At 49.7% G+C, this 16042-nt stretch overlaps 1 protein-coding gene across 1 annotated transcript in view; it reads left to right on the top strand.

The window, feature by feature from the left end:
• LOC140430223 (ATP-binding cassette sub-family C member 12-like) overlaps positions 1-16042 on the top strand; it is a 244029-nt gene that overhangs the window by 133738 nt on the left and 94249 nt on the right. Inside the window, exons 16-17 of the mRNA XM_072517656.1 lie at positions 6718-6821; positions 15791-15991. Coding sequence (XP_072373757.1) covers positions 6718-6821; positions 15791-15991 — 305 coding nt within the window. The remainder of the gene's footprint in view (positions 1-6717; positions 6822-15790; positions 15992-16042) is intronic.

The raw sequence follows: 16042 nt of genomic DNA, 5'->3' as shown, positions 1-16042 counted from the left end.
CAGTGCCTTCCCATCCTGATCCCTAAGGCCTTTTTAAAATGGGTCAGCAGGACCATCATGGGATTCGTATGGGCGAATAAGGCCCCGCGGGTAAAAAGGGTGTTTCTGGAGCGTAGCAGGGACAGAGGAGGGCTAGCGTTGCCTAATCTATGTGTGTACTACTGGGCTGCCAATGTGGCGATGATCCGTAAGTGGATAATGGAGGGGGAGGGGGCAGCGTGGAAGAGGCTGGAGATGGCGCCCTGTGTGGGCACAAGTCTGAGAGCGCTGGTGACGGCACAGCTGCCCCTCCAGCCAACAAGGTACACCACGCGTCCAGTGGTGGCGGCAACTCTAAAAATTTGGGGACAGTGGAGGCGCCACAGGGGTGACGTAGAGGCCTCGGTTTGGTCCCCAATCCGAGAGAACCATCGGTTTGTCCCGGGGAGAATGGATGGGGGGTTTCTGAGCTGGCATCGGGCAGGAATTAAAAGAATGGGCGACCTGTTTATAGATGGGACGTTTGCGAGCCTTGGGGCGCTGGAGGAGAAATTTGGGCTGCCCCCCGGAAACGCCTTCAGGTACATGCAGGTGAGGCCGTTCGTGAGACGGCAGGTGAGGGAATTTCCGCTGCTTCCAGCACGTAAGATTCAAGATAGGGTGCTCTCGGGGGTGTGGGTTGGAGAAGGCAAGGTCTCGGCGGTCTATCAGGAGATGCAGGCAGAGCGGGGGGAGAGGAAGAGGCTGGTGGGGGAGATGGTGAGGGTAGACAGGAGGTATGCGGAGGTGCCCGAGGAAGGATTATTGAGGAAGAGGCGCAGCCTCCAGGCCGAATTCGACCTGGTGACCACCAGGAAGGCGGAGGTGCAGTGGAGGAAGGCCCGGGGGCGGTCTACGAGTATGGGGAAAAGGCAAGCCGGATGCTGGCGCATCAGCTTCGGAAGCGGGACGCAGCTAGGGAGATCGGGGGAGTTAAGGGCAGGGGAGGGAGCGTGGTGCGGAGTGGGGTTGGCATCAATGGGGTCTTCAGGGACTTCTACGAGGAATTGTACCGATCCGAGCCCCCACGGGAAGGGGGAGGGATGAGCCGTTTCCTGGGCCAATTGAGGTTTCCAAAGGTGGAAGAGGGACTGGTGGCGGGACTGGTGGGCCCGATTGGGCTGGAGGAGCTGATCAAAGGGATAGGAAGCATGCAGGCGGGGAAGGCACCGGGGCCGGATGGTTTCCCGGTCGAGTTCTATAAAAAATATATGGATCTGTTGGGCCCGCTGTTAGTTAGGACCTTCAATGAGGCAAGGGAGGGGGGGGCTTTACCCCCGACGATGTCCTGAGCACTGATCTCCTTGATCCTGAAGCGGGACAAGGATCCCCTGCAATGTGGGTCTTACAGACCGATTTCCTTGCTAAATGTACATGCCAAGGTGCTGGCGAAGGTCTTAGCCACGAGGATTGAGGATTGTGTGCCGCAGATCATCCATGAAGACCAGACGGGGTTTGTGAAGGGGAGACAGTTGAACGTGAATGTGCGGAGGCTTTTGAACGTTATCATGATGCCGGCGAGGGAGGGGTCCACTGTCCCCCCTGCTCTTCGCACTGGCGATTGAACCCCTGGCTATGGCACTGAGAGAGTCGAGGAACTGGAGGGGGTTGGTGCGGGGTGGGGAATAGCATAGGGTGTCGCTTTATGTGGACGACCTGCTGCTGTGTGTGGCGGACCCGGTGGGAGGAATGCCAGAGGTAATGAGGATCCTTGGGGAATTCGGGGACTTTTTGGGGTACAAGCTCAATATGGGGAAGAGCGAGCTGTTCGTAGTTCAGCTAGGGGACCAGGAGAGGGGGATTGGCGAGCTCCCACTAAAAAGGGCGGAGAGGAGTTTCAGATATTTGGGGGTCCAGGTGGCCAGGAGCTGGGGGGCCCTGCATAGGCTTAACTTTACAAGGCTGGTGGAGCAAATGGAGGAGGAGTTCAAGAGGTGGGACGCGTTGCCGCTGTCCCTGGTGGGTAGGGTGCAGTCAATCAAAATGACGGTGCTCCCAAGGTTTTTGTTCCAGTTCCAGTGCCTCCCCGTGTTTATCCCGAAGGCTTTTTTCAGGCGGGTTAACAGGAGTATAATGGGATTTGTGTACGCGCGAGGGACTCCGAGGGTGAGAAGGGTGTTCCTGGGGTGGAGTAGATGTGGGGGGGCTGGCGCTGCCCAACCTCTGTGGGTACTACTGGGCCGCCAATGCGACAATGGTGCGCAAGTGGGTGATGGAGGGGGAGGGGGCTGCATGGAAGAGGCTGGAGACGGCGTCCTGTGTGGGTACGAGTCTGGGGGCGCAAGCAACGGCGCTGCTGCCGCTACCTCCAAGGAGGTATACCACGAGCCCGGTGGTGGTGGTGGCCCTCAAAGTTTGAGGGCAGTGGAGGCGGCATAGGGGGGAAGTTAGGGCCTCGGCGTGGACCCCATTACGGGGGAACCACTGGTTCGCCCCAGGAAGAACAGGTGGAGGGTTTCCGGGGTGGCACAGGGCAGGCATACGAAAGTTGGGGGACCTGTTTGTGGACGGGAAGTTCGCGAGCTTGGGTGAGCTGGAGGAGAAGTACGGGCTCCCCCCCGGGGAACACCTTCAGGTACCTACAGGTAAGGGCGTTTGCCAGACGGCAGGTGATGGAATTCCCACGGCTACTGCCACACACAGTACAGGACAGGGTGCTCTCGGGGGGCTGGGTGGGAGTGGGGAAGATCTCGGAAACTTACCAGGTGATGCAGGAGGAGGAGGAGGCCTCGGTGGTGGAGTTGAAAAGTAAGTGGGAGGAGGAGTTGGGAGAGGAGATCGAAGAGGGGACGTGGGCAGATGCCCTAGGGAGGGTGAACTCTTCCTCGTCATGCGCGAGGCTCAGCCTCATACAGTTTAAGGTGCTGCACAGGGTACACATGACTGGGACAAGCATGAGCAGGTTCTTTGGGGGTGAGGACAGGTGTGTTAGGTGCTCAGGGAGCCAAAGCAAATCACACCCATATGTTCTGGGCATGCCCAGCGCTGGAGGAATTTTGGAAGGGCGTAGCGAGGACGGTGTCGAGGGTGGTAGGATCCAGGGTCAAACCGGGCTGGGGGCTCGCAATATTTGGGGTGGCAGAGGAGTCGGGGGTGCAGGAGGCGAAAGAGGCAGGAATTCTGGCCTTTGCATCCCTGGTAGCCCGGCGAAGGATTCTCCTTCAGTGGAAAGATACGAGGCCCCCAAGCGTGGAATCCTGGATCAGCGATATGGCAGGGTTCATTAAATTGGAGAGGGTGAAATTCGCCTTGAGAGGGTCGGTACAAGGGTTCTTTAGGCGGTGGCAACCGTTCTTAGACTTTCTGGCAGAACGATAGACATTGGTCAATGGCAGCAGCAGCTCGGGGGGTGGGGTGGGGGAGGTTTACTTTATTTTTGTTTATGTTATTTACACTGGAAGGGTCTGAGGGGGTGTATACACCTGTTGCCTTAAGTCGGGGTGTTAATGTTAATTTATTATTTAGGTACAGGGGGGGAGGGGTTTGGGGCGTTGCTTTTTTAGATTGTGTTTTGTACTTAACCCTGTTGGGTTCTTTTTTCTTTCTAATTTTGTTCTTGATATTTTATGAAAACGTTTAATAAAAATTATTTTTTTTAAAAAAGGAGCTGCAGGAAGAGGAGGAGACCTCGGTGGTGTAGCTAAAGGGTAAATTGAAGGAGGAGCTTGGGGAGAAGATAGATGAGGGTCTGTGGGCTGATGCCCTGGGTAGGGTTAATTCTTCCTCCTCTTGCGCCAGGCTTAGCCTGATACAATTTAAGGTTCTTCACAGAGCGCATATGACAGGGGCGAGGTTGAGTAGGCTCTTTGGGGTAGAGGAGAGGTGTGTGAGGTGCTCGGGGAGCCCAGCAAATCACGCCCATATGTTCTGGGCGTGTCCGGCGCTGGATGGGTTTTGATGGGGCTTTGTGAGGACTGTGTCCAAGGTGGTGAACACCCGGGTCAAGCCGAGCTGGGGGTTGGCATTATTTGGGGTATCGGATGAGCCGGGAGTGCAGGAGGCGAAAGAAGCCGGTATTCTGGCCTTTGCATCCCTGGTAGCCCGGCGGAGGATTCTGCTACAGTGGAAGGATGTGAAGCCCCCAAGCGTAGAAGCCTGGAACAGCGACATGGCAGGATTCATTAAATTGGAGAGGGTAAAGTTTGCCTTGCGAGGGTCTGTGCAAGGGTTCTTCAGGCGGTGGCAACCGTTCCTAAACTACTAGCGGAACGTTAGGAGGTGGTCAGCAGCAGCAGCCCGGGGGGGGGGGGGGGGGGGGGGGAGAGGGGGGGGGGAAAGGGGGGGGTTTCGGGTAGGTGTTTGTTATTGTTTCATGGGGGGGGGGGGGTTGTACATTGGGGGAATTCGCGATATAAGTGTGCGATGTTGATCTGCGTGTTTTATGCTTTTCCTTTTTCTGTAAGGGGGGGTGGGGGAGGTCTGGTTGAAAATTTGCTAAAATTGACTTAAAATATTTTTTAAAAAAAGAGAATTCCACCATAGTTTAAAGCATATGGTTGTTACAATTCCCTCGACAGACAACTAGACCTGTCCAGTATGAGCCTATTATACATCCTAGGCATTGCTGCAGTATCCCGTATGCCTTCTTAACCACCTTAGCTATTTGTCCTGTTGCCTTTAGGGACCTTTGGACATGCACCCTAAGGCCCCCCTGATCCACTGTACTTTCTAGTGTCCAACCGTTCATTGTGTATTCCTTTGCATCATTAGTCCTCCCACAATGCACCACTTCACACTTTTCAGGGTTAAATTCCATTTGCCACTGTTCTGCCCATCTGACCAGCCCGTCTATAATGCCCTGTAATCTAGACTTTCCTCCTCGCTATTTACCACACTATCAACTGCGAACTTACTGATCATACCGTCCACATTCATGTCTAGATCATTAATGTACATTACATATGGCAAGGGACCCAGCACTGATCCCTGCAATATCTCACTGGACACAAGTTGCCAGTCACAAAAACAACCTTCGACCATCACTCTCTGCCTCCTGCCACTAAACCAATTTTGGATCTGTGGTGGTATGTATTAGGGGTCATGTGGGACTGTGAAGCCATGATGCTATTGGCTGACAGATCCCGGGTCCTGGTTGGCTGCCGACTCCAGGCTCCGCCCTGAAGGAGGAGTATAAGAACCCGAGCTTCTCCCTGCAGCTTCATTCTGTTGCTGAACTGCTGGGGACAAGCATCGCTTAATAAAGCCTGGATCAACTTCACCACTTCTCGTCTCTCGTAAGTCATTGTGCGTTACAGGATCCAATTTGGCAAATTTCCTTGGATTCCATGGCTCTTACCTTCTTGATCAGTCTCCCCTGCAGACCTTCATCAAAAGCCTTACTGAGGTCCATGTAGCCAACATCAATCACATAGCACCCTACTCACATTCAACCATTCATATGACATACATAATATAGTGCCTAATACCACATTAGTTATTATTTATGTAGTTTTGAAATCACACCATGATCTGTCACGGTGATTTGAATCCCTGCTGAATGATGCTGAACTAGATGTTTATAATCTCATATTGCCATATCAATTTGTAACATCCAGTCTACAGTGGAGCTGAACCATAAAACTGTTTTTTTCAGAAATGCAACCAGTGATAGAGATTTACCATTAGGTGTTTGACAACATAGTGTGGGAGGCCATTTCCCTACCCCCTACCCGCATTTCTCAGAGTAAAGAGGTGGCCTGCCACTGGCCAGTGGTAGGATCTTTTGCTCCCACCACTGTCAATGGGATTTCCCATTGAATCCACCCACCACTACCTGCCGGGAAACTTGAGGTGGGGGTTCGGCGTTGGCAAAACGGGAAGATCCAAATTGGAAAAGCAGCTGGAAAATCCCCCCCTCCATCATGTCTTTAAAATTGCCAGTACTTTGTCTAGAGCTAATACCTAACTTTAATTTGTTTAATTTTGGGTGAACATATCAGTATATTTTCCCAACAAATACATAAATAATGTCGGACCATATCATTCACATAAAATTAGTGTTCTGAAGAAGGAGCTGCATACAAAGTTATTTTATCTGGACTTTCTACAAATGCTTTCTGACCTGCTATGTTCATGCAGGTCAGCATGAACACGGTAGCACAGTGGTTAGCACTGTGGCGTCACAGTGCTAGGGTCCTCCGGGTGCTCTGGTTTCCTCCCACAGTCCCGAAAGACGTGTTAGGTCATTTGGACATTCTGAATTCTCCCTCCGTGTACCCGAACAGGCACTGGAATGTGACGACTCAGGGAATTTCACAGTAACTTCATTGCAGTGATAATGGAAGCCGACTTGTGACAATAATAAAGGTTATTACATTATTATTATTAGATTAGGTATCTTCTGGGTTTTTTTTCAGATTTCCAGCATCCGCAACATTTTGTTTTTTATACAACTGTCTGGCAGTTTGTGTTTGTGCATTTCTACGAATGTTCCTTATGAATTCTGCAAAATTTTACTCTTTGAATTCTTGAAACTAGCAGGAATTTGTTCGTATCACTCACTTTAGACATTTAATGTCCCATTCTGAGCATTCGACCGTGTCAGCTCAGGACTGATTTGCTGCAATGACACAGCAATGTGTGATTCACTTCATACCTTTCATATTAATTTAGTTTCAGTACGTTTTTTGATGTGTACTTTCGAAAAAGATATTCACTGCAGATCATTTATTGAATTGTTTATTCTGATTTATTTTCTAGGATATATGCTCTTTCTATTTGTTCTCTTTCTGTTCATCCTTATGATTGGCTGTACAATCTTTAATGGATGGTGGTTAGGCTATTGGATACAACAAGGAGCTGGGGTAAGTTCTCCTGATACAACTAATGCAAGAAGTCATCTGTAAATGTATGAAAAGTTTAATCCTTTAAATTATTTTCATATTTTGTTCAACTTTTTAGAACAGATTACCTCTCCAAATTTTGAAAGAAAATTCTTATTCCATTAATTATAAGATTACAAATGGTTAATTACTGTATCATGCAAAATTCTTATAATTCCATTAATTAAAAGATTACAAATGGTTAATTACTGTACATGCATTCATTATATTAAACATATAACAGTTTCCAGTCTTAAATATTAGAAAATATAATTAGAAAAACATAGCAAGCAAAAGAGTATTTGATATTTGAATAAATGGACAAATGACTTCATTACCTTCAGTACAAGTCACTTCTGTGAAAACATGATTTGTGATGATCAATTCTTTGAAGTCCAAAGTGCTATTTGGGAACCAATACAAAATTGAACAAAATTACTTGGTCTATCACAATTTAAGGAATATTCTTTGCTTCAGTTCATTGTCCGATTTTGTTTGTCACAAAAATTGTTCTTGCAAATATTGTATGAAATCCCTTTTATTTTGAAAACTGGATGGCCAAAGGGCTAAACCATTTATGTGACATATGCAAAGGACATTCCTTATACCATTAAAATTTTAAAAATAATAATTTTATTATTGAATATAACACTGAAATCCTTTTCTCTGAAATGAAATTTACACACGATATATGGGTAAGAAGTTTCCTCTTTGCATTTAAACAACATGGGTTGGATTTTAATTTTGGTTTAGCACAATACCAGGGTTCCAAGGTTAAATTACAAGGAGTGATTTCAAAAATCAGGGCTGCATTCTCTGTAATTTTGAAGGTTAAGGGCTGATTAGATTGAAGTTTTCAAGATATTAAAGGGAACAGTACGAAGTCTTACAACACCAGGTTAAAGTTCAACAGGTTTGTTTCAAATCAATTCGAAACAAACCTGTTGGACTTTAACCTGGTGTTGTAAGACTTCCTATTGTGCTCACCCCAGTCCAACGCCGGCATCTCCACTTAAACGAAACAGATAGGGTAGGTAGAGAGAAACCATTTCAGCTGTTTGAGAAGAACATGGTGTGAAGGCTGTTAAAAAGGTAGCCATGATCCATGGCATTATTAATAGCGAAATAGAGTACAAAGCAAGGAACTTTGCAAAATCTGTATAAAACAATGGATAAGACACAACTAGAATATTTGTTCAATTCTGGGCACCACACTTTGGGAGGGCAACAGCACAAAGAGGAGGTAAAAGAGATTTACCAGAAAGGTCCCAGGATCGACACTTTTCAATTATATGGAGAGACAAGAGAGGTGGTTGTTCTCCTTAGAGCAGAGGCAGTTAGATAGAGATGTTCAAAATCCTGATATTTTTTGAGAGTGAATAAGGAGAAACAGTTTCCAGTGGCAGAAAGGCCAGTAACCAGGAAAGACAGATTCAATGCAATGGGTAAAATAACTTGAGGCGGCATGAGGTGAAGAAAACTGGCATAGCAAGTCCTTGTGGTCTAGAATACAGGGCGGTGAAAGAAAATTCAATGCTAACTTCCAAAGGGAAATAGGATAAATATGTTAAGGGATAGAAATTGCAGGAATATTGGGGAAAGACTATGGGATATAGAACTAAATTGATATATCTACCAATGAGCTGGCACATGGGCGCTGGGCCACATAGAATCATAGAATTTACAGTGCAGAAGGAGGCCATTCGGCCCATCAAGTCTGCACCGGCTGTATCAGTCAATGCTTCTGAGAATAAGTACACAGATAAGTTACAAACAATAAAACATATTGCATGTACATTGACAGCAAAATTTAGCGCTTCCAGATGTTAATATCAGAAATAATTTCTCCAATTTCATCTAATGTGTACAATAGTTGACAGTAATGCAAATGGTACAATAAATACAAATTATGCAGTAAACAACAGCATGCAGCCAGGGGCAACTGTAATAATGATTGATGCCTCACTAAACACACAGAGTTCAGAAAAAAGTCAGGAAAATTTATACCAAGGTGATTGCCCAGAGGCTTCCCATGACTGGTTCAACAGCAGATTATCAATATTCTGTGAATTTCTCAATTTAAAAGCCAAAGTTCTACATAATTAAACTAAGAGAAAATTTTACAGGAATGGTAAAGTGGTATGCAAAAATTACATTCTGAGTTGATTTGTTGGATTGAAACAGAGCGATAAGATGCATCTTCTTTTTTTTTTTTAAATATATTTTATTAAAGTTTTCAAACAGAATTTTTCCACTTTACAAATCAACATAAAAACAGCACAATAACTGATAAATAACATTATTTAAATAAAATAGTGAACTAACAAAGTAACAAAAAATAGTGCTCCCCCCCCTCCCGCCCCACCCTGGGCTGCTGCTGCTGACGATCTATTTTCCCTTAATGTTCCGCGAGATAGTCAAGGAACGGTTGTCGCCGCCTGGAGAACCCCTGAGCCGATCCTCTCAGCGCAAATTTAATTCGTTCTAGTTTTATGAACCCTGCCATGTCGTTTATCCAGGCCTCCACGCCGGGGAGTTTCGCTTCCTTCCACATGAGTAAGATCCTTCGCCGGGCTATCAGGGACGCAAAGGCCAGAATATCGGCCTCTTTCGCCTCCTGCACTCCCGGCTCTTCCGCTACCCCAAATATTGCTAACCCCCAGCCTGGCTTGACCCGGACCTTCACCAACTTTGAGATCACCTTTGCCACTCCCCTCCAGTACTCATCCAGTGCCGGACACGACCAAAACATATGTGTGTGGTTTGCCGGGCTTCCCAAGCACCTCCCGCACTTGTCCTCCACTCCAAAGAACTTGCTCAGTCTTGCTCCCGTCATATGTGCTCTGTGTAGAACCTTAAATTGAATCAAGCGAAGCCTGGCACACGAAGACGAGGAATTTACCCTACTTAGGGCATCAGCCCACAGACCCTCCTCAATCTCCTCTCCCAGCTCTTCTTCCCATTTTCCCTTCAGCTCCTCTACCATCGCCTCCCCCTCGTCTCTCATCTCCTGATATAGTTCGGACACTTTGCCCTCCCCAACCCATACCTCGGAAATCACTCTATCTTGGATCCCCTGTGTCGGGATCAGCGGAAATTCCCTCACCTGTTGCCTCATAAACGCCCTCACTTGCATGTATCTAAAATTGTTCCCCGGGGGCAACTCATACTTTTCCTCCAGTGGTCCCAGGCTCGCAAACGTCCCGTCTATAAACAAATCTCTCAGTTTTCTAATTCCTGCCTGTTGCCAGCTCTGGAACCCTCCGTCCATCTTTCCTGGGACAAACCTATGGTTGTTCCTGATCGGGGACCACACCGAGGCACCCGTCACCCCCCTGTGTTGCCGCCATTGCCCCCAGATCCTTAAGGTTGCCACCACCACTGGGTTTGTGGTATACCTTTTATGGGAGAGCGGCAGCGACGCCGTCACCAGTGCCTTTAGGCTCGTTCCTTTACAGGACGCCATCTCCAGCCTCTTCCACACCCCCTCCCTCCCTCATCCACTTACAAACCATTGCCACATTGGCGGCCCAGTAGTAGTCGTCCAGGCTCGGCAACGCCAGTCCCCCTCTGTCCCTGCTAGACTGCAGGAACCCCCTCCTTACCCTCGGGGCCTTCCCTGCCCACACAAAACTCATAACGCTCCTGTCTATTTTCTTGAAAAAGGCCTTCGTGATCAGAATGGGGAGACATTGAAACACGAAAAGGAACCTCGGGAGAACCATCATTTTTACCGCCTGCAATCTTCCCGCCAATGAGAGCGGCAGCATATCCCACCTCTTGAAATCCTCCTCCATCTGCTCCACCAGCCGCGTCAGATTAAGTTTGTGTAGAGTTCCCCAGCTCCTAGCTACCTGGATTCCCAAATATCGGAAGCTCCTTTCCACTCTCCTTAACGGCAGGGCGTCTATTCCTCTTCCCTGGTCCCCAGGGTGTATTACAAAAAGCTCACTCTTCCCCATATTTAGCCTGTATCCCGAAAAATCTCCAAACTCCCTCAATATCTGCATAACCTCTGTCACCCCCTCTACAGGATCCGCAACATATAGCAATAGGTCATCTGCGTAGAGTAACACTCGGTGTTCCTCTCCCCCTCTAACCACCCCCCTCCATTTCTTAGAGTCTCTCAACGCTATGGCCAGTGGTTCAATTGCCAACGCGAACAGTAATGGGGACAGGGGACACCCCTGCCTTGTTCCCCTATGTAACCGGGAATACTCCGATGTTTGCCGGTTTGTGACTACACTTGCCACTGGGGCCCCATATAGGAGTCTGACCCAACTGACAAACCCCTCCCCGAACCCAAACCTCCTCAACACCTCCCATAAATACTCCCACTCTACCCTGATGCACTAAGCGTCAAGAACCACAAAGACATGTGAGACTTTAACTAAGGCTTTAATACACTACATAGGAAGCTTACCTGACACAGACGACCCCAGACAAAATGGGTCCGGTCACAGAAGTTGGTCTTATACTGAACTGCTGGGGAGTGGCTAAGGCAGAGCCCTCCGTGACCAGGTCAGGTTACATACAGGTGACCGAACCTCTACAGAGCTACAGTACAATACACAGTACCATACACAGGATTACAGGGCCACGTTACACACAACTATTATATAACTATGTACAATCCTAGGGAAGTACAGTGGTGTATCACCACATTCACCCCTTGTTTAGAAGGAAGTCCGGGGTGAAAATATGGAGGAGCAAACACAGTGAACAAACAGTCCATCAGGAGGTTCCGTGTCGTCAGAGGTCGAGACGAACGATGGGTTTGGTCGATCTCTTTGAACGTCGGAGCTGCGGCGCTGAGGTAGTGTCCGGCGGTATCCGTGCGGTCGGTGGTGCTGGGTCGCGAGGCGGCATGATGTCCCCCACCGCTTCGGCTGGCTCGAGGCGAAACTGCGGGATGACAGCGGCTGGCACGGAGTAGTAACAGGCCGAGGGATCGACGAGAGCAGAGAGGGAGCGGGGTGGAGGTTGCGGGGCGGGGGCGGCCCCAGAGGGGGCCAGGTCCTTGATGGAGACGGTCTCCTCACGCCCGTCGGGGTACGCTATGTACGCGTACTGTGGGTTGGCGTGGAGGAGACGGACTCTCTCCACCAGGGGTTCCGCCTTAGAGGTCCGCACGTGCTTGCGGAGCAGGACGTCTCCCGGGGACAGGAGCCAGGACGGAAGCGATGTCACGGATGCCGATCTCCTGGAGACGAGAAACATCCGCTCATGAGGGGTAGCATTCGTTGCAGTACACAAAAGGGACTGGATGGAGTGGAGTGCGGCAGGGAGGGCCTCCTGCCAACGGGAGACTGGTAGGCCTTTGGACTTGAGGGCTAGCAGCACGGCCTTCCAAACTGTCGCGTTCTCCCTCTCCACCTGTCCGTTCCCCCGGGGGTTGTAGCTGGTCGTCCTGCTCGAGGCAACGCCCCTGGCGAGCAGGTACTGACGCAGCTCCTCACTCATGAAGGAGGAGCCCCGGTCACTGTGAATGTAATTGGGATAACCGAACAGCATGAAGAGGTCGTGCAACGCTTTGATGACGGTGGCGGAGGTCGTGTCGGGGCTATGTACAATGCTAGGGAGGTACAGTGGTGTATCACCACAGGCCCCATATAGGAGTCTGACCCAACTGACAAACCCCTCCCCGAACCCAAACCTCCTCAACACCTCCCATAAATACTCCCACTCTACCCTATCGAATGCCTTCTCCGTATCCATCGCTACCACTATCTCTGCCTCCCCCTCTGCTGGGGGCATCATTATCACCCCTAACAGCCGTCGAACATTGACATTCAGTTGTCTCCCCTTTACAAACCCTGTCTGGTCTTCATGCACCACCCCCGGGACACAATCCTCAATCCTCGTCGCCAGCAATTTTGCCAGCAGCTTGGCGTCTACATTTAGGAGTGCGATAGGCCTATATGACCCGCATTGCAGCGGATCTTTATCCCGCTTCAGGATTAGAGATATCGTCACCTCCGACATTGTCGGGGATAGCGTCCCCCCTTCTCTGGCCTCGTTAAAGGTTCTCGCCAGCAGCGGGGCCAACAAGTCCACATATTTCCTGTAAAATTCCACCGGGAACCCGTCTGGTCCCTGTGGCCTTCCCTGCTTGCATATTCCCCAGTCCTTTAGTCACCTCATCCACCTCAATTGGCGCCCCCAGACCTGCCACCACCTGCTCCTCCACCCTCGGGAACCTTAGTTGGTCCAGAAACTGTTGCATTCCCTCTTTTCCCTCCGGGGGTTGGGACTTATATAGCCTCTCATAAAAGGTCTTAAACACCTCATTTACCTTCCCTGCTCTCCGCTCCGTAATTCCCGTTTCATCCCTAACACCAATCTCCCTCACCGCTATCCTCTTGCGAAGTTGGTGGGACAGCAGCCGGCTCGCCTTTTCCCCATACTCATATCTCATCCCCTGTGCCTTCCTCCACTGTGCCTCTGCCTTTCCTGTGGTCAGCAGGTCAAACTCCGTCTGAAGTCTTTGCCTCTCTCTATATAGTCCTTCGTCCGGTGCCTCCGCATATCTTTTATCCACCCTCAAAATCTCCCCCACTAATCTCTCCCTTTCTTTGCCCTCTTGTTTCTCCTTGTGAGCTCTAATGGCGATCAACTCTCCCCTAACCACCGCCTTCAGCGCTTCCCATACTACCCCCACCTGGACCTCACCATCATCATTGGCCTCCAGGTACCTCTCAATACATCCCCACACCCTTCCACAGACCCCCTCATCCGCCAATAGTCCCACATCCAGTCGCCAGAGTGAGCGCTGCTCCCTCTCCTCTCCTAATTCCAGATCCACCCAGTGCGGGGCATGGTCTGAAACGGCTATGGCCGAGTACTCCGTTCCTGCCACCTTCGAAATCAGTGCCCTACTCAAAACAAAGAAAGCTATCTGGGAGTATACCTTGTGGACATGGGAGAAAAAGGAGAACTCTTTGGCCAACGGCCTAGCAAATCTCCACGGATCCACTCCCCCCATTTGCTCCATGAACCCCCTAAGCACCTTGGCCGCTGCCGGCCTTCTTCCGGTCCTGGATCTAGACCGGTCTAGCCCTGGATCCTGCACAGTATTGAAATCTCCCCCCCCCCCATTACCAGGCTTCCCACCTCCAGGTCCGGGATACATCCCAGCATCCGCTTCATAAATCCCGCGTCATCCCAGTTCGGGGCATATACATTTACCAGCACGACCTCCTTTCCCTGCAATCTACCACTCACCATCACGTATCTACCCCCGTTATCCACCACGAGATTCCTAGCCTCGAACAACACCCGTTTCCCCACCAATATCGCCATCCCCCTATTTTTCGCGTCCAACCCTGAGTGGAACACCTGTCCCACCCATCCTTTCCTTAACCTAACCTGATCCGCCACCTTCAGATGCGTCTCCTGAAGCATGACTGCATCCGCCTTCAGTCTTTTTAAGTGCGCGAACACTCGGGCCCTCTTAATCGGCCCATTCAGGCCTCTCACATTCCACGTGATCAGCCGCCGCCCCCCCCCCCCCGCCCCCCACCCCAGCACCCCCTCCCCCCCCGCCCCCCACTCCAGTCCTGATACACTCGTATCACCGCATTCTCCCACCTGCTACTCCGTACCTTCTTGGCCCAGCTCAAGACGGCCTCTCTGTCCGTGAAGCGGTGAAATCTCACCACTATCGCCCTTGGTTGTTCAGACTTCTCACAAGGACCCGGTGAGCCCCTTCCACTTCCAGGGGACCCGAGGGGGCCCCAGCTCCCATTAGCGTATGGAGCATCGTGCTCACATAAGCCCCAACGTCAGCTCCCTCCGTTCCTTCGGGGAGACCTAGAATCCGGAGGTTCTTCTCCTCGAGCTGTTCTCCAGGGCTTCAAGCCTTTCGATACATCTCTTATGTAGCGCCTCCGTTTTTACCACAAGACCCTGTATCTCATCCTCGTTTTCGGCTGCCTTTGCCTTCACCCCACGGAGCTCTATCGCCTGGGCCTTTTGTGTTTCCTTCAGCCCATCGATTGCCAATAACATCGGCGCCAGCACCTCCTTCTTTAGTTCCTCCACACACCGTCGGAGGAATTCCTGCTGGTCCGGGCCCCATGTCGTCTGGGTGCCATCCGCCGCCATCTTGCTTCTTCCTTCCCTTCTCTGCCGCTGCTCCAGAGGATCCTTCGCAATCTGGCCACTGCCACTGGTCTTTTCCATACACACCCAGGGGGACACCTTCCTTCGTCACCCCACACTGGGTTTGGTCTGAAAAAATTTCAGTTGGGGCTCCCGAAAAGAGCCCAAAAGTCCGTTAGAACGGGAGCTGCCGAAACGTGCGGCTTAGCAGTGCATCGCCGCAACCGGAAGTCCGATAAGATGCATCTTCAACAGCCATTGTTTTTAATGGGACAAGATGAAAGTCCATTTAAAATTTTACGAAATCTTAACAAAATTAAAAATCCTCATTTGGCACAATATTACAGATGCCCAATTCACAAAGAAATTAGTTAGAAATTATGTTCTTTGGCAGGGTTGAATTCTGCTGCATTGGGAGTTGAGGGGTAGGAATATAGGGTCAAATCCATTTCCAGCCCTTTCTGGCTACAAAGGCAAATTGTGATGATAAAGTGCTTCTTCCATCCATGAACTTCAGCATCCCGTTCCAATCCCAGCCTTACTCTTGGGGAAGGGCTGCACGGTGACAATCCCACCAGTTCCACCTCCTGCATGGTCAGCACTAAGTATGCTGACTTTACTGAGTCATACAGGAGTACACCAAGTTAGTATTCAAACAGCAATTAATCCAAGAGAAACCAAATGAGGATTTGGATATGAAAAGACCAGCAACAGGGCAGCGCTGAAAGGAAATTCCAGCAAACTTCTCACAGCTCAGCTTCAAGAATGCAATTTCTAGTCTATTGTATGCTTGATGTCGCAGGAACAAAACTTTTGACATTGACTAATTTATATTTAATTCTACAAAGGCTGACTGTCTTGCACAAAGGAACAACACCACAACAGTGGATTGTAGCAGCATCACTGACAACCCCCAGCTAGGATTCTACCAACTAATCTTTGGAATGGCCATTGTTGTAATAATCGTTCTGAGTGTCTTTAAGGGATATGTTTTCACTAAGTTTACCATGAAAGCTTCTTCTACATTACATGACAACGTATTCCATAAGGTAAGAGGTATGTTTGATACAGAATTTTATTGATTTCAGTTATAAAGGCTA

This window comes from Scyliorhinus torazame, chromosome 10 (assembly GCF_047496885.1).
Source record: "Scyliorhinus torazame isolate Kashiwa2021f chromosome 10, sScyTor2.1, whole genome shotgun sequence".
Classification (NCBI taxonomy): Eukaryota; Metazoa; Chordata; class Chondrichthyes; order Carcharhiniformes; family Scyliorhinidae; genus Scyliorhinus; species Scyliorhinus torazame.
Note: the sequence above shows the minus strand (reverse complement) of the source record. Positions and strands in the feature narration are given on the sequence as shown.